Consider the following 25181-nt stretch of genomic DNA (forward strand, 5'->3'; position numbering starts at 1 on the left):
GTTGATTGACCACAAAATCAACATTTTGCAATGACCCTCTCAGTCTCCAGACATGAACCCCATTGAAAACCAGTGGTATGGAGGAATGGTCTAAGATCCCTCCCAATGTGTTCTCCAATCTCATAAAACATTTTGAGAAAAAGGCTCAGTGCCTGAAAGGTAATGATAACAGGGGTGGCAGTAAATTTGACCACTTTTTTAAATGTTTTTTTTTTCACTTGTTAAAGCAAGAATCCTTAGTTGCTACATCCATTTTTAGACTTATAAATTCATGATATATACCCATTGATTATTGAAGAATATAATTTTTGAATGCCTCATGAGCTTAGTTCAACTGTCGTTCCCCATCAGAACCCAAAATATAAGCTTGTTTTACTCCAATGTTTGTAAACAATGTAAATGTATAGCCTCAAAACATGGTTAAAACTATCACTTTCATCTCATTGATGGTCAGTCCTGACATCCGTAGCTCTGTCTATGAATTTGAGAGTGGTTATATTTCTCCAGGCCCATCCTTCAGCTTTTTACCAAAAAAGTGTTTGGTTGACCACTTTGTTATTTAAGGATTCTAGCTTTAGACAAAATTTCTTTCTCTGAGTAATTGTCTTAGTATAAAATTATATAATGTTCACATTTTTTGGAGCAGACAATATAGGTCAAAATGTGCATTATTTAGTATGTTTTGCTCATCTTTATCAGGGTGCCAATAATTTTGGACCTGACTGAGAGCCACTTGAAATAGGGGAGAAACATTCCCTTTCTAAAAAGTGCAAAGCCATTCATGAACTAGGTCAGAGGAACAGCTCTGTATACGACCCTGTATAAGTATCTCTTACAAATGTGTTCAGAATCTTTCCCTTACAAAATACATACTGTATCAATATACAGTACATGTCAAGGTCATTGGAGGAAGATCACTTTATATTCACAAAACATGAAACTGACCTTAGATAAGTGCCTACATATAGGTATACAAACTGTACTGTGTGCTTCACTGTGTTTGGTTGGAGGGCAACACACAGACTTATTGTGGACATGTGACTATAATGGGGTTTACAGCTCAGAAACAAAGAGGAAGAATGGCCCAGATTCTGCCGAGACACACACACTCTCTCTCTCTCTCTCTCTCTCTCTCTCTTCCACTTTCTCTCTCGCTCTCATTCCTCTCTCGCTCTCATTCCTCTCTCTCGCTCTCACACCTCCTCCTCCTAATCGGTCTCGGACACAGCCGTTTCTTACAGACTTCAGCTCAGCCTGATAGCAGACTCTTCCCTCTTTCTTAATGACGGTACAGCGTCAGAGGGGCTGAGAGATTCAAACAGTGAGTATATCTGTCTAGCTAGGTGTAAACGGGAAGCTTACTGAATGTGTATGAAAGGGTCTTCTATCCCTCAATCCTCTGCTGTCTTCCTCTCCATCTTGAAATCCAAGAGCTGCACTCTATATCCCTCTCTTTCTTCTGCCTCTCACTTCCTCTCTCTACGATTTCACACCCAGAGCCTTCTTCATATGTTCGTATACCACGTACGAGATGCTGACAGCAGGAATAACCTTCAGGAAGTTGGGGGCGATGCCGCGGTAGAGCCCAGGTACCCCGTCATGTGATATGATGTGCTTGAACTGACCGACCATGGACAGCTTGGGCCCGCCCTCAGTGGAGGCTGGTGGAAAGAGGGAAAGTGGGCGAAAACGTCTGTTGTTCAGTTATATCCGTTAGATAGCTATTAATAGATAGGGGAAAGGGGGATACCTAGTCAGTTGTACAACTGAATGCATTCAACTCTGTTTGGATAGCCCGAACAGTAATACAGTGCCTTCGGAAAGTCTTTTTCCCACATTTTGTTACGTTACAGCCTTATCCTCAAATTGATTCAATTGTATTTTTCCCTCATCAATCTACACACAATACCCCAGAATGACAAAGCAAAAACAGGTTTTTAGAAATTGTTGCTAATTTATACAAATAAAAAACAAAAATATCACATTTACATTCAGACCCTTTACTCAGGACTTTGTTGAAACAACTTTGGCAGCGATTACAGTATTGTGTCCTCTTGGGTATGACACTACAAGCTTGGCACACCTGTATTTGGGGAGTTTCTCCCATTCTTCTCTGCAGATGCTCTCAAGCTCTGTTAGGTTGGATGGGGAGCTTTGCTAAACAGCTATTTTCAGGTATCTCCAGAGATGTTAGATCGGGTTCAAATCCGGGCTCTGACTGGGCCACTCAAGGCCATTCAGAGACTTGTCCCGAAGCCACTCCTGCGTTGTCTTGGCTGTGTGCTTAGGGTCGTTGTCCTGTTAGAAGGTAAACCTTCGCCCCAGTTTGAGGTCCTGAGCGTTCTGAAACAGGTTTTCATCAAGGATCTCATCAAGGTACGTGGTCAAGGTACTCTGTTAATCTTTGCCTGGATCCTGATTAGTCTCCCAGTCCCTGCAGCTGAAAAACATCCCCACAGCATGATGCTGCCACCACCATGCTTCACCGTAGGGATGGTGTCAGGTTTCTTCCAGACATGACGCTTGGCATTCAGTCCAAAGAGTTCAATCTTGGTTTCATCAGACAAGATAATCTTGTTTCTCATGGTCTTAGAGTCTTTAGGTGCCTTTTGGCAAACTCCAAGCGGGCTGTCATGTGCCTTTTACTGAGGAGTGGCTTCCATCTGGCCAGTCTACCATAAAGGCCTGATTGGTGGAGTGCTGTAGAGATAGTTGTCCTTCTGAAAGGATCTCCCATCAAGAGAGGAACTCTGGAGCTCTGTCGTAGTGACTATCAGGTTCTTGGTCACCTCCCACAGACATGCACTGTCAACTGTGGGATCTTATATAGACAGGTGTTTTCCTTTCCAAATCATGTCCAATCAATTGAATTTACCACAGGTGGACCAATCAAATTGTAGAAACATCTCAAGGATGATCAATGGAAACATGATGCCCCTGAGCTCAACATTGAGTCTCATAGCAAAGGGTCTGTATACTTATGTAAATAAGGTATTTATGTTTTCATTTTTAACACGTGCTAAAATGTCTAACAACCTGTTTTTGCTTTGTCATTATGGGGTACTGTGTGTAGATTGCTGAAGATGATTTTTTATTAAATCCATTTTAGAAGGCTGTAAAGTAACAAAATGTGGATAAAGTCAAGGGGTCTGAATACTTTCCGAAGGCACTGTAGATATAGGGTGACATAGTAGGTAGTAATTAATTTGTTATAGATTAGGGTATAGAATGTAATTGAATCTAAATTATCTATGTAATATCATCTATGTTATGTTGTAAGGTAGAAGGTATAATTGCAGTTCAGTTGTACACCAGTCTCACCCTGGGCCTGCATACGTGTTCTAATGAGAGCCAGGGGGTAGGAGGCCAGTTGTCCACAGGTACTAGACACAGTACCACAGCCCAGCAGTACCAACACCCCCGGGTCAGCAGAGCCCTTACTGTACCGCTGGAGCCAGGCATTCTTCAGAGTCTGAGATGGAAAGGGGGAGGGGACGAGAGAGAAGAGGGGAGAGAAAAGAGACAAGGAAAGAATAAAAAGAGAGGAGAAAGAAGAGGGGTAGAGGGGTGAGTGGAAACGAGAGAGGACTACGGGAAGGGATAGATAGGCCACATTGTTAATTTGACAGATATTTTATTGCATAAAAAAATGAGGACATAGTAGAGAGAACTACGGCTCATTGACTGCTAGTAAAAGTAAAACTCAAAGTTCACTTAAACACATAAAAGTCATTTTTACGAGAGAGCTGAGCAACAGTAACAGCAGCATACATACTGACTGGCATTCCCCTGAGTACAAGGGACAGGGCCAGTGATGAGGTTGAGCTTTCCCAGAAAACATCAAACACAGCTGGCAGGCAGGCAGGGGCACACACACACACACACACAGGGCTGACCCCATTTAGTTGACAGGTTGATTGCTTGGTCGATAGGCTGTTGGTCGACATGTATTTTTTTATGGCAGACAAGACACTTGTCTGACTCGTGCCTGTCTCAGTGGACTAAAACATTGCGGAGGCCATGGGGACAGTCCATCACTCTATCCTATTACTGGCAACTTCAGGAATGTACCGGCAGAATCTACGAAGGCTAGCAGCAGCGGGAGGAGGAGGGTCGAGAACAGATTTTTTTCTTCTGGTTATCTTGATCTCTGGCCCCCTCTTGAGTAATTTGTGTGTCTTAATTATTTCATCAAGCAGTGTGCTTAAAGCATCAGACAAGCTCAGTGCATATAGTTGATTTTATTAAAACATATAAAGGTGTGTCTATATATGGAAAAATATACAACGGTCAAGCAAGATATATATATTTTTTTTCAGGGACAGCCCTACTCTCTCTCTCACACACACACTCTTTCTCACACACACCTCGTAGACGGCCAGGTCTATGCCAGCATATGGTATGATGCCAAGTGTGTTGGGCACGTAGCCCCTGTAGAAGGCTCGCACCCCCTCCTTCCTCAGGATCTGACGGGCACAGTCTACAATGCCAGAGTACTGGCCAGTCTTCCTCAGGGTCAGACGAGTCTTCAGCACCTGGGAAGCGAAAGAGGGGGGAGAAAGGGGAAATAGAGAGGGTGTACAAGGAAGAGAAGGCAAATAAGGGTAAAGTCCTATGTTTCTTTATTCAATAAAAAGTCTGTCTATCTTTCTGTCGGTCTGTCTCCCCTCGCTCACCTCCATAGGGTAGATGATGGTCTGTGCGGTGGCTCCAGCCAGAGAGCCAGCGATGAACCTCTCCTGCACCCGCAGAGTACCCGCTTCATTTCTGCCCCGGATCAACCACTTGATCTAAGATGGAGGAGTCAGGGGAGAAAGGGGGGAGAGGAGAGACAGGCAGGTGGAAGAGAGTCAGGGATATACAGGGATTAAGGGGTGAGGGGGATAGATTGTGGGAGGTGGGAGAGGCAGGGATACAAAGTGAGGGGGGGGTGTAGATTGGGGGGAGATGGGGGTGAGGGGGGAATATGTGAGTCACACTGGGGTGGAGGAGTAGAGGCAGAGACACAACATGTAGAGACACAGGGTGTGTCTGACAGGGTGAGAAACAGAGTGTGTGTGTGTGAGCAACATTTCACACCTCAGTGTGGGTGTGTGACTCCTTCCTTCCTATGCTTCACTAATGACTACCCCATACACCAGAACTTGTTTACAGATGTGTGGATCAGTGTTCTCCTTACATTGGTCCATAATAAATCCAAATCAACCTCTGGGGCCTCTTACACCCACATTTGTGTACAGGTGTGTACAGTCCCCTTCCCTCACCTGTTCATAGGCCATGAACTTGATGGCAGACTCTGGGGCTATTTTGAGGACGTTGATGCCGTTGCCCCTCCAGAGGGCTCGTACACCCCCCTCCTGGACCATACCCCTCAGCCCCGTCCACAGGTTGATCCCCCTAGAGCTGGAGCCATGCACCTAGAGAGACAGCAGGGTTGGTAACTCTAATAACATTCAGTACATCAGGGGTGGCTAACCCTCCTCCTGGAGAGCTACTGGATGTGCAGGCTTTTGTTCCAGCCCTGCTCTAGCACACCTAATTCCACTAAATCAGCACTGGACTGACCTCTAACCTCTGAGTCTGTAGTAAACACAACAGTAACCCTTCACCTGTAGGAAGACCTTGAGACGGTCGAGGGGGGCGGTTCCTGTACGTGACACCGCCCCTGCCATCGCCCCGGCAACCAGCTGCCTCCACACTACCCCCGACTGGCGCTCTTGTTGGGAAAACTCTGGAGGCACTGTCATGTGCTCTCCGATGTCAAACATCTGAGAAATCACAAAGAAACACTGGTCAGTGAAATAAACTTGATTGACATCTAGAACTATCTGTATTCACCAAATGTATATTACATGATCCCTTCTCTACGGTTACCAAACTAAAATTACTGGATAAAGCATCAGAAACAATTTAAACTATATAACATAGATCGAGAAAACAGCCACAGTTGTAATGAAAGGACACTGGCTAAATTATTAGTTTCTATAGCTAATCTGTAATAATTGAAAATTCCATGTAATGATATCTGTGCTACTTCATGTCAAGCAAAGATCTAAAACGTCAAGTGTAGAGATAGAAGTCATATATAGTCAGTACTGACTGACCAGAGAATGTTTCCAGTAGTGGGCGATGCCCTCCATGTTGTGAAGAGGGTTAAACAGGAAGTGATCTCGCCACTCATTCCAGTTGATAGTCATGGTGCCGTCCCTGTCCATACTGAGAGAACACACAGAGCAGTGTCAACACACGCATGCACGCAAACACACACACACACACACACAACACACACACACACACGCTTACAAACACACACCTCTGTAGTATTTTGATGGCGTGTTCTGTGGACACCTCCAGTCCCAGGTTGTGCAGCGATTGTTGAATCTCCCCGACATCAATGCGCCCTGCATAAACAGTGAATCCCATCAGTGCCCACAACATGTAATATGTACCTACAGGCATACAGTACAGTTAGAGCACAATGATGTGTGTGTGTGGATACTTTGTGAACTCCATGCATTAATGTGGTATGATACTAAATACCATTCATGCAGTCATACCACACATTCAGATAAATTACCATAGCAGTGCAATGTGACATAGAATGCTCTGTGCATGTATGAACAATTTAAACAGTGTTTTGCGAGTGACAGGACATTGTATCCAAATGGCCCTCCTACATGTGTCTACTTATGTGTGTTTAGATCAGACTTGGGTTCAAAATACATGATTATCTAAGCAATAAGTCCTGGGGGGGGGGGGGGGGTATATGGCCAACATACCACGGCTAAGGGCTGTTATTAGCACGACACAGCGGAATGCCTGGATACAGCCCTTAGCCGTGGTATATTGGCCATATACCACAAACCCCCGAGATGCCTTACTACTATTTTAAACTGGTTACCAACTTAATTAGAGAAGTAAAAATATATGTTTTGTCATACCAATCAGCATTCAGGCCACCCAGTTTATAATGTTATTTAAATACTTATTTTCTGTGTGTGTGAATGCATTAGCTGTAAGTCGCTCTGGATAAGAATGTCTGCTAAATGACTAAAGTGTCAAATGTAAATGTGTATGCATGTGCGTGTGTGAGTGAGGTGGCCATGCCGACCGTCATGGTTGCGGTCCAGTGTGTGAAACATGAGCCGCAGTTCCTTCTCGTGGGCCCACAGGTACTGAGAGAACTCCTCAAAGTCCAGCAAGCCATCATGGTTGGTGTCACTCTCACGCACTATCTGCAGGAGTAGGATTGGGGTGAGAGGAGGGGTAAAAATAGCAGAAAGGGAGGGGGTGAAGGGTCAAACAGTGTAGGGGACACGGGGTGAGAGAGAGGTTAAGGGGGATGTGACAAGGTGAAAAAGTGTGGGGTGGGTTGGGGCCAGGGGTGAGATTTAGGGTAAGGTGATAGTTTGAGGGGGTGAAGGGAAGAAGCAGGAAGGAGTGCGTGAGAAATGACAACAAAGCTTATCATTATTTTACAAGGTCATAACCTGCAAACATAATTTAATTGGTAGGGTAGCCTAGTGGTTAGAGTGTTGGACTAGTAACCGAAAGGTTGCAAGTTCGAATCCCTGAGCTGACAAGGTACAAATCTGTCGTTCTGCCCCTGAACAGTCAGTTAACCCACCGTTCCTAGGCCGTCATTGAAAATAAGAATTTGTTCTTAATTGACTTTCCTAGTAAAATAAAGGTAAAATTAAAAGGTCATAACCTGCAAACATAAAACAATCAGCAGAACTGTTCTATATTCATCCTCTCTAGTGCTTCCTCAAACAAGGAGAGGAAGGAAGAAAGAGAGAAGAGTGAGAAAGAAAGAGCGAGGGAATAGTATAGAAAGAGAGCAAGAGAGCGAGAACCCCTACTTTGACCTCGTCATAATCCGCTTCACTCCTGTGCCCAGTGTCCAGTTAATCTTCAGTAACAATCACATGCTACTGGAATCTGACTTGACCAATACACACACACACACAACACACAGAAAGGAGAGATTTGCTCAATCTTGGCAGCAACGTTTTCAGAATCTTGTCTAAGCCTATCAAGGGGTTCTTTCTGAGTCTGTCCGTCTTGTATTTTTAATGAATACATCCACGATGAATAAGCAGTTCAAGAATCCACATAATCCTTGACATTGTTAATGAGATAGCGGGGAGGATTTGCATATTCTCATGAAATTCAAATGAGACTATCCTACTTATCCTGCCACTTATCCTCACCATTTCAACTTTCTGTTAGGTATAAATGCTTGAATTGTAACTCTAAGTGTAGCTGATGGAGGCTGTCTGTATAACACATGACAAGCATAACTTTAAGTATGCCTTTGAATTGGCCCCCTCCTCCATGACACAAATATAATCAGAGCAAAGTCTATTTAAGCATCCCAGACAAATACATTCTGGTCCAGAGGGATATTGCCTGTGGTGTCTGAAAACTCCCAGAGGAGATTTGAAGGACAAGCACAGCTGTGGGTGATGATGCTTAGCTAAACTAGCCTACTATTTGAGTGTGGAGATAATGCTAAACTAATCTGCTGCATGGCTGGGGAGGGATGATTCTGTGTGAAAGGAGTGATGCTAAACCAAACTACTGAGTGTGGTGGAGTGATCTCCTAAGCTAATTTCCTTTATGCTAACCTAAATGACTGATTAGCTGTAACCTGAGGAGTGCTATCAGTGTGCTTCTGTGTGAGTGTTACTTAAAGTAAGTGCGCTATCACCTACAGTGCCTTCAGAAAGTATTCATACTCCTTGACTTATTTTGTTGTGTTACAGCCTGAATTCAAAATGGATTCAATTGATTGTTTTCTCTCACATATCTACATACAATACCCCATAATGACAAAGTAAAAACACACCCCTGAATCAATGCATGTTAGAATCACCTTTGGCAGGGATTACAGCTGTGAGTCTTTCTGGGTAAGTCTCTAAGAGCTTTGCACCCTGGATTGTACAGTATTTGCTATAGATTTTCAAGCCGATTTAAGTCAAAACTGTAACTAAGCCACTCACAAACATTCAATATTGTCTTAATAAGCAACTCCAGTGTATATTTGGCTTTGTGTTTTAGGTTATTGTCCAGCTGAAAGGGGAATTTGCCTCCCAGTGTCTGTTGGAAAGTAGACTGAACCAGGTTTTCCTTTAGGATTCTGCCTGTGCTTAGCTCTTTAAAAAACAAACATTTTATTTAACCAGGAAAAGCCCATTGAGACCTAGAGTCTCTTTTTCAATGGAGACTTGGCCAAGAAGGCAGCAACAATCAATACATTACAGAATTAAAACATACAACAATACAACAACATGATCCAGCCTAATAAAAGCATTTACACTCCTCTGTAACAGTCTCCCATCAATATTTTAAATTCATTCAGTGGCACTAACATATCTAGATGAAGCATGGATTGTAGACTATTCCATGCGTCTGGTGCACAAGAAGAGAAGGCAGTCTTGCCTAATACTGTGAATGTCCTGGGGACTTTAAGTAGCAACCACCTAGCAGACCAGGTATGGTAACTGCAGGTGGTGAAGGAGACCAGACTACAGAGGTAAAGAGGGAGTTTACCCGAAAGGGCTTTGTAGATAAACACATACGAATGTATCTTTCTGCACATATAAAATGAGGTCCAACCCACCATTTGGTACAATGTGCAATGGTGGGTGAGTGACTTGGCCTTTGTAATAAAGCGCAAGGATGCATGATAAACAGAGTCCAGTCTCTGTAATGCATATACACCATAATCAATTACAGAGAGAAAAGTGGCGTGAACAAGCATCTTTCCTGTCATAAGAGGGAAGCAAGCCTTATTACGAAAATAAAAACACCATTTCAATTGAAGCTTTGTCACAAGATTGTCCACATGAACTTTAAAGGACAACTTGTCATCCAACCAAATACCTAGGTATTTGTAGGATGACACTAATTCAATGGATAAGCCACCAGATGTGACAATGCTAATGTTCTCTGGCAGAATTCTAGCTCTGGTAAAGGTCATGAATTTAGTTTTTTTGTATATCCAAGACCAGTTTGAGACCATAAAGGGAGGCCTGCAGTGGCTGAAAAGCAGTCTGGAGCTCTTCAACAGCCTGAACCAGAGAAGGAGCACATGAATATATTACTGTATCATCTGCATATAGATGTAACTTTGCTGGCTGCATCCCATTTCCCAAATCATTCATACAAATTCAGAACAACACAGGAGCTAAAATGGAACCCTGGGGCACACCTCTATTCATCTCAAGAAAGCTAGACTTGTGATTGTCAGTATATACACATTGTGTTCTGTCAGAAAGATAGTTCCTAAACCAATTTACTGGCCATTCACTGAGACCAATGTTTCTGAGTCTAGCTAGCAACAATTCATGGTCAACTGAATCAAAGGCCTTTGATAAATCCACAAACAGAGCAGCACAATGTTGCTTTTTATCAAGTCCATTAATGATGTCGTTTGCCACTGCCATAGCTGCAGTTTTAGTGTTGTGCCCCGATCTAAAGCTCAGTAAGTTCTTTTCAATTAAGAAGTTTTTTAACTGTGAGTTCACTAGGGATTCATAGACTTTGGCCAGGATAGGGAGTTTAGAGATAGGACGATAGCATCTGAGGGATCTCCACCCTTTAGCAGTGGGAGGACATAAGCTGATATCCAAATGCTTGGTATGGAATTGGTCAAGAGACAAGAGACTCAAGTTAAAATTGTGAGCCACAGGTTCAGTAATAATACCAGCTTCTATCTTTAAGAGGTAGGGGTCCAGGTTGTCTGGACCGGCAGACTTTTTAGTGTCTATTGCCTTATAGACCTCAGTATAAGAAACAGACTCAAAGTTAAAATGGTTCACATGAGGGCCTATATCATAGTTGACTGTAACAGAGCTTACATTAGAGGCCTGGGCCCCACCATTATCAAAAACTGAACCAGCAGATATGAAGTGCTTGTTAAAACACCTACAATATGGGCTTTATCCTTCACTTCATTAGAATCCATCATTAAATGGTCAGGAAGGCCAGAGGATGCATTAGAACCTGACATAGATTTGATTAACTTACAGAACTTGGTAAGGTTGTTTAGGTTCTCTGTGACTGCATCTAAATAGTAATCTGATATTGTCTTCCTGATCAATCCTGTGCATTTGTTTCTTAGCTTGAGCCCAAGAGATATTTCTCTTTCTAATTAATTCTGCCAAGTTATCTGAAAACCAGGGATTGTCCCTTCCACTGATTCTAACTTCTTCACAGGGGCATGCTTATCACAAATCAACACACATTTCATAGAAGAATTGTCCCAAGCAGTGTCAACATCGGGAATCAGATTTACTTGCTTGCTCATCAAACTGTCTAAAATGTATTTTAAAAATATAACGGGGTTTGGCTTTGGTCCTTTTTTGTATTTCTAACACAAGCAAATGCACAGTGATCACTGACATCATTACAGAATGCCCCAGTCGATGTGTATTTGTGAGGGCTCTATTCCATTTAGTTTTATCTTAAACTCCCTAGTCCTTGCCGATGACAAGCATTCCCATAACATAATGCAGCCACCACCATGCTTTAAAATGTGAAGAGTGGTACTCGATTATGTGTTGTGTTGGATTTGTCCCAAACCTAATGCTTTGTATTCAGGGCATAAAGTTGATTTCTTTGCAATTTTTTGGGCAGTTTTACTTTAGTGCCTTATTTAAAAAAGGATGCATGTTTTGTTATATTTTTATTCTGTATAGGCTTCCTTCTTTTCACTCTGTCATTTAGGTTAGTATTGTAGAATAACTACAATGTTGTTGATCCATCCTCAGTTTACACCTGTCACAGCCATTAAACTCTGTCACTTTTTTTAAATCACCACTTTTCTCATGGTGAAATCCATGAGTGGTTTCATTCCTCACGGCAACTAGGTTAGGAAAGACGCCTGTATCTTTGTAGTGACTGTGTGTATTGATACACCATCCAAAGGGTAATTAATTACTTTACCATGCTCAAAGTGTTATTCAATGTCTGCTTTGTTTTACCCATCTACCAATAGGTGCCCTTCTTTGCTAGGCATTGGAAAACCTCCCTGGTCTTGTGGTTGAGTCAATGTTTGAAATTCACTGCTCGACTGAGGGACCTTAGAGATAATTGTGTGTGTGGGGTATAGAGATCAGGTAATCATTCAAAAATCATGTTAAACACTATTTTTGCATACATAGTAAGTCCATGCAACTTATTATGTGACTTGTTAGGCACAGTTTTACTCCTGAACTTATTTAGGCTTGCCATAACAAAGGGGTTGAATACTTATTGACTCAAGACATTTCAGCTTTTCATTTTTAAGTAATTGGTAAAAATTTCAAAGAACATAATTCCTCTTTGACATTATGTGGTATTGTGTGTGGGCCAGTGAAACAAAATCTTAATGTAACCATTTTAAATTCAGGCTGTAACACAACAAAATGAGGGAAAAGTCAAGGGCTGTGAATACTTTCTGAAGGAACTGTTTGTGCCACTGCCAGCCATGAAAGTCCAGTCGGTGTGGTAGGAAAGGGTCAGGCGTAGATGGAAAAATCTACCAGCCACTCAAATGTTTTTACCAGCCCAAATATATTTGGGCCATAATTACACCATGACATAATTACAAAATGTTCACATTTATTTTCTCTCACTTTAGCTCAAATAATGGACACCATTGATTTCAAGAAATGTTGCATCATTTTTAATGTGGTTGCATCATATTTCTGTGCATACTTTGCAATGAAGCTTGCATCAATGCATACTTCAAATGATGTACAAACAGAGTACGTATTCGAGAAGTGACCTCTGTGCTTCGTTTCGCATTCTTTGATTTGGACTCCTACTCCGACCCTCCCGTGCTCCAATTTACACGCTCAGTGCACGGTAGTACACATTTTGAGAAACACCCATTGAATCTGGCTAGGCTCTCTGGCTCTACTAGGCTATGTGGCTCTATTGGGCTATGTGGCTCTACTGGGCTCTGTGGCTCTACTGGGCTCTACTGGGCTCTGTGGCTCTACTGGGCTCTGTGGCTCTACTGGGCTCTGTGGCTCTATTGGGCTATGTGGCTTTACTGGGGTCTGTGGCTCCATTGGGGTCTGTGGCTCTATTGGGCTATCTGGCTCTACTAGGCTATGTGGCTCTATTGGGCTCTGTGGCTCTACTAGTCTATGTGGCTCTATTGGGCTCTGTAGCGCTACTTGGCTCTCTGGCTTTACTAGGCTCTGTGGCTCTACTAGGCTCTGTGGTTCTACTGGGCTCTCTGGCTCTACTGAGCTATGTGGCTCTACTGGGCTATGTGGCTCTACTGGGCTATGTGGCTCTACTAGGCTCTGTGGCTCTACTGGGCTCTGTGGCTCTACTGGGCTCTGTGGCTCTACTGGGCTCTGTGGGGAGTTTTATAATCGGTTTAGCACACCACAGATACAAGGTGTATAGAATTTTATGTGAAGAGAAATCCCCAATCATCAACTACTATTATAACCATATTATCTGGACTGAATGGAAAATGTCCTGCAAAAGGGATGACTTCAGTAGTCATAAATCCAGCCATTCTGCCAGCCAGGCTGAGTTGAACTAATGACATTGTGCAGATGTGCATTAACACAGTAGTATCCCAAATCCCTGGTGATGACAGTTTAAGCTACACGACTGTTTCGCTAGCACAGACTGTATTATGTCCCGAGATTCATTTGATGGCATTGAGGAATTTATCAGTCACCGGCTTCATTAATGAGTGCATCGACAACATTTTCCCCACTTGACCGTATGTACATAGTCCTGTTTTAAACACCTTGCCTGTTTGATGGTTCATTGGAGGGCGTAGCAGGATTTCTTATAAGCGTCATGATTGGTGTCCCGCTACTTGAAAGCGGCAGCTCTAGCCTTTAGCTCAGTGCAGATGTTTACTGTAATCCATGGCTTCCGGTCAGGATAAGTTTGAATCCTAGTACAAAACCCAGTGACACAAGCCTACCAGACTAGCTAACTATGCTCGCTTTGAGGCAAGCAACACTAAACTATGCATGAGTGTACCAGCTGTTCTGGACGACTGTGTGATCACACTCTCTGTAGCCGATGTAAGACCTTTAAACAGATTAACATTCACAAGGCCGCAGGGCCAGACGGATTACCAGGACACGTACTCAGAGCATGGGATGACCAGCTGGCAAGTGTCTTCACTGACATTTTCAACCTCTCCCTGACCCAGTCTGTAATATATCCATGTTTCAAGTGGACCCCCATCGCCCCTGTGCCCAGGAACGCCATTTTAACCTGTCTAAATTACTATCGCTCCGTAACACTCACATCTGTAGCCATAAAATGCTTTGAAAGGCTGGTCATGTCTCACATCAACACCATCATCCCAGACACCTTGGACCCCCTCCAATCCGTATACCACCACAACAGATCCACAGCTCAGGCTGTCTCTATTGCACTTGACACTGCCCTTTCCCACCTGGACAAGAAGAACACCTATGTAAGAATGCTATAAATTGACTCCAGCTCAACCTTCAACACCATAGTACACTCCAAGCTCATCACTAAGCTAAGGACCCTGGGACTGAACACCTGTCTCTGCAACTGGATCCTGGACTTCCTGAAGGGCCGCCCCCAGGTGGTAAGGGTAGGCAACAACACATCCGCCACTCCCTGTTCACCCACGACTGCATGTCCACTCACGACTCCCACACCGTCATTAAGTTTGCCGATGACATGACGGTGATTCCCAATGCCTGATCCCCAATGATCGTCTGATCACCAATGATGATGAGACTGCCTATAGGGAGGAGGTCAGAGACCTGGGAGTGTGGCGCCAGGACAACAACCTCTCCCTCAATGTCAGCAAGACAAAGGAGCTGATCGTGGGCTTATGGAAACGGAGGGCCGAGCACGCCCCGTTCACATCGACAGGGCTGTAGTGGAGCGAGTCGAAAGCTGCAAGTTCCTCTGTGTCCACATCACTAAGAATCATGGTCCACACACACCAACACAGTTGTGAAGAGGGCACGACTACGCTTCTTCCCTCTCAGGAGGCTGAAAAGATTTGGCATGGGCAGTCAGATCCTCTAAAGGTTCTACAGCTGCACCATTTAGAGCATCTTGACTGGCTGTATCACCGCATGGTATGGCAACTGCTCAGCAACTGACCACAAGGCGCTAAAGAAGGTAGTGCGAACGGCCCAGTACATCACTGGGGCCGAGCTCCCTGCCATCCAGGACCTCTATACCAGGCGGTGTCAGAGGAAGGCTGTAAAAGAAGGACTCCAGCCAACCGTCATAGCCGACTGTTCTCTCTGCTACCGCATGGAAAGTGGTACTGATGCACCAAGTCTGGAACCAACAGGACCCTGAACAGCTTCTACCCACAAGCTATAAATAGTTAGTCCGGGTAGCTATTTGATGAACTATTTAACTATCTGCATTGACCCTTTTTGCACTAACTTTTTTGACACATCACATACGTTGCTGCTACTGTTTATCATCTGTCACTTTATTCCTAGTTACAGTAGATGTACACATCTACCTCAATGACCTCGTACCCCTGCACATCCACTCTGTACTGGTACCCCGTTTACATAGCCAAGTTATCCTTACTCATTGTGTATTTATTACTACTTTTTCTTTCTCTCTGCATTGTTGGAAAAGGACCTGTAACTAAGCATTTCACAGTTGGTCTACACCTGTTGTTTACAAAGCATTTTACAAATCAAATTTGATTTGAAGACTGAGGGTAAGATGTGTGTGGTGTGTGTGTGTGTGTGCACGCCAGACACTGATATTAAGGTCAGGCGGGGTCAGGGCAGCACCAGGTTTGTGTTACAGTCATACCTTTAAAATATTCATTCAGGAAAGTGTTGCTTTCCTGTCATGTACTGGGACAGGCAGATCAGAAAAACATGCATCAGTATTGTGTTGAACCAACAGAGTTTTCAGATAGCACTGGTGACAGGCACATTGAGTTGGAGGGATGTGTGAAAATAGCACTGGTTAATGTTGTGTTGTTTTGAGTTAGAGAGAGCAGTGGAGTTTTGAAATAGGTCCCAGATGTCTGGGTAATGGAGCACTGATCCAGTGCTGCTGATCCAATCTCTGCTGTTCCGCCTGTGGCTATAGAATCCTGACCTATTCACTGGACGTGCTACCTTGTCCCGGACCTGCTGATTCGTCTCCCTCCCCCGCCCCCCTCAACCTCTCTCAACCTCTAAATGCTCTGCTTTGAAAAGCCAACTGACATTTATGCCTGAGGTGCTGACCTATTGCACCTTCTATAACGACTGTGATTATTATTTGACCCTGCTGGTCATCTATGGGTTTCTGTATACTTTGTGACAACTGCTGATGTTAAAAGGGCTTTATAAATACATTTGAATGAGCACTCTCTTCCAAGGAACTCTTTTAATATCTGTAGTAAAATGCCTCTCACTGCCTGTAGAACACTCTGCCTGCTTCTCCTGTGACATCACAGGGTCAAAATAGAGCACTGAGACACCGGCTAGACTGAACCATAGCTCATAGCTCAGGCAGTTGAAGACTTGATATGGGAGGCCTGTACACTCGGAATAAGTGAAGCAGGTTATAGTTCCTGTTCATTGTACTAGTAGGCTACAAACAAATATACTTGTTTATAGTAAACACAGGAACTACACAGTTGCCTATGTCAGTGCTTCTCAAACTGGAGTCCACTAGGTACTGAAGGGGTCTATGACAAGATCAACCATTTATTTTACATCATTTTTTAATAAATATATATTTTTAAATCCCTAACTGAAAAACAATGTATTTTATATATTTTTTCCAGAGTGCTGTTATTACAAAACTACCACTAACAGGTCCCGATCATCATCATAAAGGGAAAAAAACATTTTGTTCAAATACTGTACCTAACGCAACAATTCTGTAATGTTAGTAAGAGATATACATCTTTCAAATGATTTGCCACGGAGTGGCAAAGTGGTCTAAGGCACTGCATCTCAGTACAAGAGGCATTACTACAGTCCCTGTTTCGAATCCAGGCTGTATCACATCCGGCCGTGATTGGAAGTCCCATAGGGCGGCGCACAATTGGCCCAGCGCTGTCCGGGTTTGGCCAGGGTAGGCCGTCATTTTAAATAAGAATTTGTTCTTAATTGACTTGCCTAGTTAAATAAAGGTTCAATTAAAAAATGTATAATAGTAAAGTGCTCTGTACATCATTGAAAATGCCTTTGAATGACCGAAACATCACCCATAAAATTTTTACACTATTAAAATGCTCAGAATTAAAGAAATTGTACCCTTTCTCCCATCTCTAACTATCAGGAAGCCCGACAGAACAGGCTGAGTGGGCGGGGAGCTTATATTATGAGCTCGCCTTGAATGACAGCTCTTTGAAACACCCTTGTGGTCGTTGCCAGGTAACAAGGTAAACAATGGGCAACATGTCAATGATGACCAGGTAAACAATGGGCCACATGTCATTCTGACCCTAAATAGTATTCCTCAACCCATTTTCTTTGCAAAATGTTCTCAACAGAGCTGATAATGGACTGCTAGATATCAGTCAAACAGCAGCAATACACAATTGCATTTCTATTGTTTTGTAACTAATCACTGTTCACTGATACACTTCTTCAGCAGAATTAGTCAAGTCTGAGTCCCCCTAGAAGCGTAGACATACGGGAATGTACATGAAAACAGCATACAATAAGTGTACTGGACAATTGATTGGTGCCTCTGCATTAGCATTATAAATGACAATATGTTCAGAATTGTATGTATTGATCAAACATTTATTTGTTAATTTACATTAGGCAAGCATATCTGAAATATTGATCAACATGGACATTCATGAGAAATAATGGTGAGACATCATTTGTCATAAAAAAATAAAAATAGAGCCATAAGCCGCAATATAGGCACCCTGCTGCCCTACAGTGTGCAGGACCCCATTGATTCTTACAATTTGTAACTCTCATCTCCCGTCCAAATGTTAGAAAAAATGATATAAAAGAAAATGTGGAATGTTGGAGACTTTTATCTCCCTCACCAACTTCAAACATCAGCTATCTGAGCTGCTAACCGATCGCTGCAGCTGTACATAGTCTATTGGTAAATAGCCCACCCTTTTCACCTACCTCATCCCCATACTGTTTTTATTTATTTACTTTTCTGCTCTTCTGCACACCAATATCTCTACCTGTACATGACCATCTGATCTAATCTGCAAAATTGTAATTATTTGCCTACCTCCTCATGCCTTTTGCACACATTGTATATAGACCCCCCCTTTGTTTTCTACTGTGTTATTGACTTGTTAATTGTTTACTCCATGTGTAACTCTTTGTTGTATGCTCACACTGCTATGCTTTATCTTGGCCAGGTCGCAGTTGCAAATGAGAACTTGTTCTCAACTAGCCTACCTGGTTAAATAAAGGTGAAATAAATTAATAAAAACTTAGACTTTGGGAAATGCAACCAACTACAGAGATTGATGGGACGGGATCAGGAGAGGAGGGGGACCCATGTACCCCGCTTCAATCAAGCAGACTTCAGTCACCCACTTGTCTTCAGTCAACCTGAAGATTGAAGCTGGAGACAAATCCAGGTATGGCCTCCTCCTTGTCAGGCCTCTCACACTGGGCAGACAGGTTCTGGGATGGACAGCTCGCACATCTTCCCCACATACGGCACTGGATCAAGGGTGACCTTGTTGAAGAGGAGATCCAGGAGCCTGTCTATGTAGCATGTAAGGGTTTTGAAAAGGGAAATGTTCGTTAAATGGGTAGTGAAATTTACTTCATTTTATTCACTGACGTTATCATTTTGTTGATGTAGTGATCTACTCATTCTACAATGCGTTTTCTGGTGTTTTTGAAGTACTAATTTTGAAATATGCAATATTTAGTGAACTTTTCAATGTTTGTATTTGGAATTTGTGTGTTCCTGAAATGCTCAATTTAATTGAATTGAATAATTATGACTTACAGTATTGTTGGGTCTGTCTTCACAGCATATCCCCTTTATTTGGTTTGTCTTCACTTGATCTGTCTTCACGGGCTTTACAGCATATCCCCCCTTATTTGGTTTGTCTTCACTTGATCTGTCTTCACGGGCTTTACAGCATATCCCCCCTTATTTGGTTTGTCTTCACTTGATCTGTCTTCACGGGCTTTACAGCATATCCCGCTTCTTTGGTTTGTCTTCACTTGATCTGTCTTCACGGGCTTTACAGCATATCCCCCCTTATTTGGTCTATCTTTACAGGCTTCACAGCATATCCCCCTTATTTGGTCTATCTTTACAGGCTTCACAGCATATCCCCCTTATTTGGTCTATCATTACAGGCTTCACAGCATATCCCCCTTATTTGGTCTATCTTTACAGGCTTCACAGCATATCCCCCCTTATTTGGTCTATCTTTACAGGCTTCACAGCATATCCCCCTTATTTGGTCTATCTTTACAGGCTTTACAGCATATCCCCCCTTATTTGGTCTATCTTTACAGGCTTCACAGCATATCCCCCTTATTTGGTCTATCTTTACAGGCTTTACAGCATATCCCCCCTTATTTGGTCTGTCTTCACATGCTTTACAGCATATCCCCCCTTATTTGGTCTGTCTTCACATGCTTTACAGCATATCCCCCCTTATTTGGTCTGTCTTCACATGCTTTACAGCATATCCCCCCTTATTTGGTCCATCTTTACAGGCTTTACAGCATATCCCCCCTTATTTGGTCTGTCTTCACATGCTTTACAGCATATCCCCCCTTATTTGGTCCATCTTTACAGGCTTTACAGCATATCCCCCCTTATTTGGTCTGTCTTCACATGCTTTACAGCATATCCCCCCTTATTTGGTCCATCTTTACAGGCTTTACAGCATATCCCCCCTTACTTCTGTGAGCAGGCCTTTCTAATCGACCTGGCCCGGGTATCCTGGAAGGACATTGACCTCATCCCGTCAGTTGAGGATGCCTGGTCATTCTTCAAAAGTAACTTCCTCACCATTTTAGATAAGCATGCTCCGTTCAAAAAATGCAGAACTAAGAACAGATACAGCCCTTGGTTCACCCCAGACCTGACTGCCCTCGACCAGCACAAAAACATCCTGTGGCGGACTGCAATAGCATCGAATAGTCCCCGTGATATGCAACTGTTCAGGGAAGTCCGGAACCAATACACGCAGTCAGTCAGGAAAGCTAAGGCCAGCTTCTTCAGGCAGAAGTTTGCATCCTGTAGCTCCAACTCCAAAAAGTTCTGGGACACCGTGAAGTCCATGGAGAACAAGAGCACCTCCTCCCAGCTGCCCACTGCACTGAGGCTAGGTAACACGGTCACCACTGATAAATCCATGATTATCGAAAACTTCAATAAGCATTTCTCAACGGCTGGCCATGCCTTCCGCCTGGCTACTTCAACCTCGGCCAACAGCTCCGCCCCCCCCGCAGCTCCTCGCCCAAGCCTCTCCAGGTTCTCCTTTAACCAAATCCAGATAGCAGATGTTCTGAAAGAGCTGCAAAACCTGGACCCGTACAAATCAGCTGGGCTTGACAATCTGGACCCTCTATTTCTGAAACTATCTGCCACCATTGTCGCAACCCCTATTACCAGCCTGTTCAACCTCTCTTTCATATCGTCTGAGATCCCCAAGGATTGGAAAGCTGCCGCAGTCATCCCCCTCTTCAAAGGGGGAGACACCCTGGACCCAAACTGTTACAGACCTATATCCATCCTGCCCTGCCTATCTAAGGTCTTCGAAAGCCAAGTCAACAAACAGGTCACTGACCATCTCGAATCCCACCGCACCTTCTCCGCTGTGCAATCTGGTTTCCGAGCCGGTCATGGGTGCACCTCAGCCACACTCAAGGTACTCAACGATATCATAACCGCCATCGATAAAAGACAGTACTGTGCAGCCGTCTTCATCGACCTTGCCAAGGCTTTCGACTCTGTCAATCACCATATTCTTATCGGCAGACTCAGGAGCCTCGGTTTTTCGGATGACTGCCTTGCCTGGTTCACCAATTACTTTGCAGACAGAGTTCAGTGCGTCAAATCGGAGGGCATGCTGTCTGGTCCTCTGGCAGTCTCTATGGGGGTGCCACAGGGTTCAATTCTCGGGCCGACTCTTTTCTCTGTGTCTATCAATGATGTTGCTCTTGCTGCGGGCGATTCCCTGATCCACCTCTACGCAGACGACACCATTCTATATACCTTCGGCCCGTCTTTGGACACTGTGCTATCTAACCTCCAAACAAGCTTCAATGCCATACAACACTCCTTCCGTGGCCTCCAACTGCTCTTAAACGCTAGTAAAACCAAATGCATGCTTTTCAACCGGTCGCTGCCTGCACCCGCATGCCCGACTAGCATCACCACCCTGGATGGTTCCGACCTAGAATATGTGGACGTCTATAAGTACCTAGGTGTCTGGCTAGACTGCAAACTCTCCTTCCAGACTCATATCAAACATCTCCAATCGAAAATCAAATCAAGAGTCGGCTTTCTATTCCGCAACAAAGCCTCCTTCACTCACGCCGCCAAGCTTACCCTAGTAAAACTGACTATCCTACCGATCCTCGACTTCGGCGATGTCATCTACAAAATGGCTTCCAACACTCTACTCAGCAAACTGGATGCAGTCTATCACAGTGCCATCCGTTTCGTCACTAAAGCACCTTATACCACCCACCACTGCGACTTGTATGCTCTAGTCGGCTGGCCCTCGCTACATATTCGTCGCCAGACCCACTGGCTCCAGGTCATCTACAAGTCCATGCTAGGTAAAGCTCCGCCTTATCTCAGCTCACTGGTCACGATGGCAACACCCATCCGTAGCACGCGCTCCAGCAGGTGTATCTCACTGATCATCCCTAAAGCCAACACCTCATTTGGCCACCTTTCGTTCCAGTACTCTGCTGCCTGTGACTGGAACGAATTGCAAAAATTGCTGAAGTTGGAGACTTTTATCTCCCTCACCAACTTCAAACATCAGCTATCTGAGCAGCTAACCGATCGCTGCAGCTGTACATAGTCTATTGGTAAATAGCCCACCCTTTTTCACCTACCTCATCCCCATACTGTTTTTATTTATTTACTTTTCTGCTCTTTTGCACACCAATATCTCTACCTGTACATTCATCACTCCAGTGTTAATCTGCAAAATTGTAATTATTTGCCTACCTCCTCATGCCTTTTGCACACATTGTATATAGACTCCCCCTTTGGTTTCTACTGTGTTATTGACTTGTTAATTGTTTACTCCATGTGTAACTCTTTGTTGTCTGCTCACACTGCTATGCTTTATCTTGGCCAGGTCGCAGTTGCAAATGAGAACTTGTTCTCAACTAGCCTACCTGGTTAAATAAAGGTGAAATAAAAAATAAAAAAAAATATTTGGTCTGTCTTCACATGCTTTACAGCATATCCCCCCTTATTTGGTCTGTCTTCACATGCTTTACAGCATATCCCCCCTTATTTGGTCTGTCTTCACATGCTTTACAGCATATCCCCCCTTATTTGGTCTGTCTTCACATGCTTTACAGCATATCCCCCCTTATTTGGTCTGTCTTTACAGGCTTTACAGCATATCCCCCCTTATTTGGTCTGTCTTCACATGCTTTACAGCATATCCCCCCTTATTTGGTCTGTCTTCACATGCTTTACAGCATATCCCCCCTTATTTGGTCTGTCTTCACATGCTTTACAGCATATCCACCCTTATTTGGTCTGTCTTTACAGGCTTTACAGCATATCCCCCTTATTTGGTCTGTCTTTACAGGCTTTACAGCATATCCCCCTTATTTGGTCTGTCTTTACAGGCTTTACAACATATCCCCCCTTGCCTTGGGAAATCTGATTTTGTATCATGGCATTCCTGCTGCGGTGGTTGTCTGGAAAGATGTGCAAACCGAGTAGATGTTGAATTTTCTAAAAATGTAGATCATTAGAGCCCCAATGACACAAGCTACAGCAAATATATAAGACAACAACCCACATAATTGAATGGCAGAATATAATTTTCAGGGGTAAATTACAAATACTATACACACCAGAACTCCTTTTGTAGACAACATTCCTTCATATCAGCTGTTTGCTGTCAGTTCTCAGACTCAATGTAGGGGGTTTAGGGATGGAAGAACAAAAACCATATAGTGACAATCAGCTGTGTTGCAGAAAATATACCGTCAAAGTAGCCACAGTTACAGTCACCGTGTCAGACTCATACTTACATTATGGTCAGTGCTTGCAAAATAAACGGATCTACTGTCAATGATGGTTCAGCATCCATCTTCATGATTAGCTTCCTGGCAAGACACATCAAATGTTCTCCCCAATTTATAAAGCAACTTTGCTCTAAATGTGCACTGCACACGGGTGTTATGATCCTGTCCACCCGAAATGAAAATCAGCCACTGCTTACGGATGTCCTCATTCTTCAGGAAATAGTGTCATGTTAAATTATCACTACGGCATCCAGTCATTGTAAATTAGAATATGTTCTAAACTGACCTACCTAGTTAAATAAAGACAGAAGTAATCTCTGAATTCAAGTGTTTGACATGAGGGAGGGGACCAGTAACTTCATGATCAACTTAGTTAATGTACAGTCATTTTTTCACTGGTTTCATCCAAATATCCTCAAATGTTATGAAACACATGATGTTCACTGTTCGCACCTTTAACAGAAAAAGTATTTTTTTAAAATGTGTTGTTTAAACGTTAAGAAATGTAGAGCAGATGTCACAACAACAGATTATACACATTTACACAAATCTGGCCACGGGGTCTGTGGAAGAAGTTGGTGCAATACAGTACAATACAATACAATATTATTAATCTACAGTATGACCTTAGACGCACAACAGGGCCTGGGAGGCTCACAGGGATCCACAGTACTCCATCAATGATCCAGTTTTAAACTAAAACTTATTGTATTCCATCCAATTGTTGTTTACATTTTACTTTCCATGGCTGAAGTATTGGTTAGTCTGGCCATGCATGGAACTGCAGCAGTCATGAAACTTCTTGTATGCTATTTTTCACCTCACTCTAAAGTCTGAGTTGTGTTCTGATTTTGAGGGGGTCCCTGATGAATTTGCTAACAGAAAAAAAAGTTTAGGAACCCCTGGCCTATGTCATACATACTGTATGATCAGTTTGTGTTCTTTGACAGGACATAATCGTTTTACTCCTTACTCAGCCAAGAACAAACAAACACACACACACACAATTAATGTGCCATGCAGGCTATAATTCAAGGGATACACATTTCTATTGGAATACCCCCCAAATCACTATTCCTCTCACCTCCTCCGCGTCACTGCGAAGTAAACCGCGGGCAGCGAGTCCTATCCTCAGCTCGTTGATGTCGACTTTACCGTCTTTATTGAGGTCCAGTTGGTCGAACAGTTCGGCCCATCTCTCTCGCGTTTCTGGTTCCCTCCCAGGGTCCGACACACCTTTGTCTTGTTCTTGACAGCGAGCCCGGGTCCAACCAAAGCAGAACCGAGCCCTGCCTTCGCCCATGTGAATTGGAGACTTGTGCAATCCTGGTGGTGGTGGCTATTTCCCCAACCTGCTGCCGCGAAGCAGGCGTAGAAAATTGAAGGAGCCCTTTTTGTTCTAATGACTCCCAGTGGGTATCGTTACGATAGCCTACCTATTCAAATCCCGGAACCATGGTATATCGAAATGGCACGATAGCCTTACTGAAATAACTGATGTTCTCCGTCGGTCTCGTTACCGAGGCACCGGTTTCATATACCGAGTCGTTGCGGAGAATGTCAGTACACCGGGCGCGGTGTAAACTCTCGGTGCCTGTAATATTAATCCCCGTATCCGTTACGTATCTCGTGACATCGGCGATGATTAAATCCATGAACTAATTCAAATGAATTAGTCTGTTGGTCAGGGGACAGGCTCTGCCTTTTGGATATGCAGTGAGTCCCCCATGCAACGAAGCGAACCAAGCTCCCGATGTTCGTTATATTTTACCACAGCTACAGCTTTGTGTATGCATGTAGGATACCGGGTGTAATTTATATGCTGTCATCTCTGACAACGCGCTCAATGCGGTGTTTGTGTGTGAGTGTTCGTGAGAGAAAGAGTTCCCTTTTACCTTGAAAGGTTCGAAGTTAGAACAGTGAGAGTGGTTAGGTGTAGCTGTAGGAGAAGAAGCCTAACAAAAATCATCTACCTCTGCAGGTCCACCCTCTCGTAAG

At 43.6% G+C, this 25181-nt stretch overlaps 1 protein-coding gene across 1 annotated transcript; it reads right to left on the minus strand.

Annotated features, from left to right (window-relative positions):
- Nucleotides 1-64: 64 nt before the first annotated feature.
- Nucleotides 65-25181, minus strand: LOC109893582 (calcium-binding mitochondrial carrier protein SCaMC-3-like). Its single transcript, XM_031828054.1, has 10 exons — nt 24268-25181; nt 7112-7235; nt 6314-6401; nt 6105-6216; nt 5610-5768; nt 5265-5417; nt 4677-4790; nt 4368-4535; nt 3322-3472; nt 65-1661 (listed from the first exon to the last, which is right to left on the minus strand). The coding sequence occupies exons 1-10, from the start codon at nt 24484-24486 to the stop codon at nt 1480-1482; spliced, it is 1470 nt and encodes a 489-aa protein (XP_031683914.1). The 5' UTR covers nt 24487-25181; the 3' UTR covers nt 65-1479.

Source organism: Oncorhynchus kisutch, linkage group LG6 (assembly GCF_002021735.2).
Source record: "Oncorhynchus kisutch isolate 150728-3 linkage group LG6, Okis_V2, whole genome shotgun sequence".
NCBI classification, from domain to species: Eukaryota; Metazoa; Chordata; class Actinopteri; order Salmoniformes; family Salmonidae; genus Oncorhynchus; species Oncorhynchus kisutch.

What these genes read in the sequence shown, in the direction of transcription:
- LOC109893582 (XM_031828054.1), bottom strand. Translation starts at nt 24,486, where the DNA reads ATGGGCGAAGGCAGGGCTCGGTTCTGCTTTGGTTGGACCCGGGCTCGC. An exon ending in ACTACTGGAAACATTCTCTG is followed by an intron (nt 5,769 to 6,104) that starts GTCAGTCAGTAC and finishes GTGATTTCTCAG; the next exon opens with ATGTTTGACATCGGAGAGCA. An exon ending in AGTTCATGGCCTATGAACAG is followed by an intron (nt 4,791 to 5,264) that starts GTGAGGGAAGGG and finishes CCTCCATCTTAG; the next exon opens with ATCAAGTGGTTGATCCGGGG.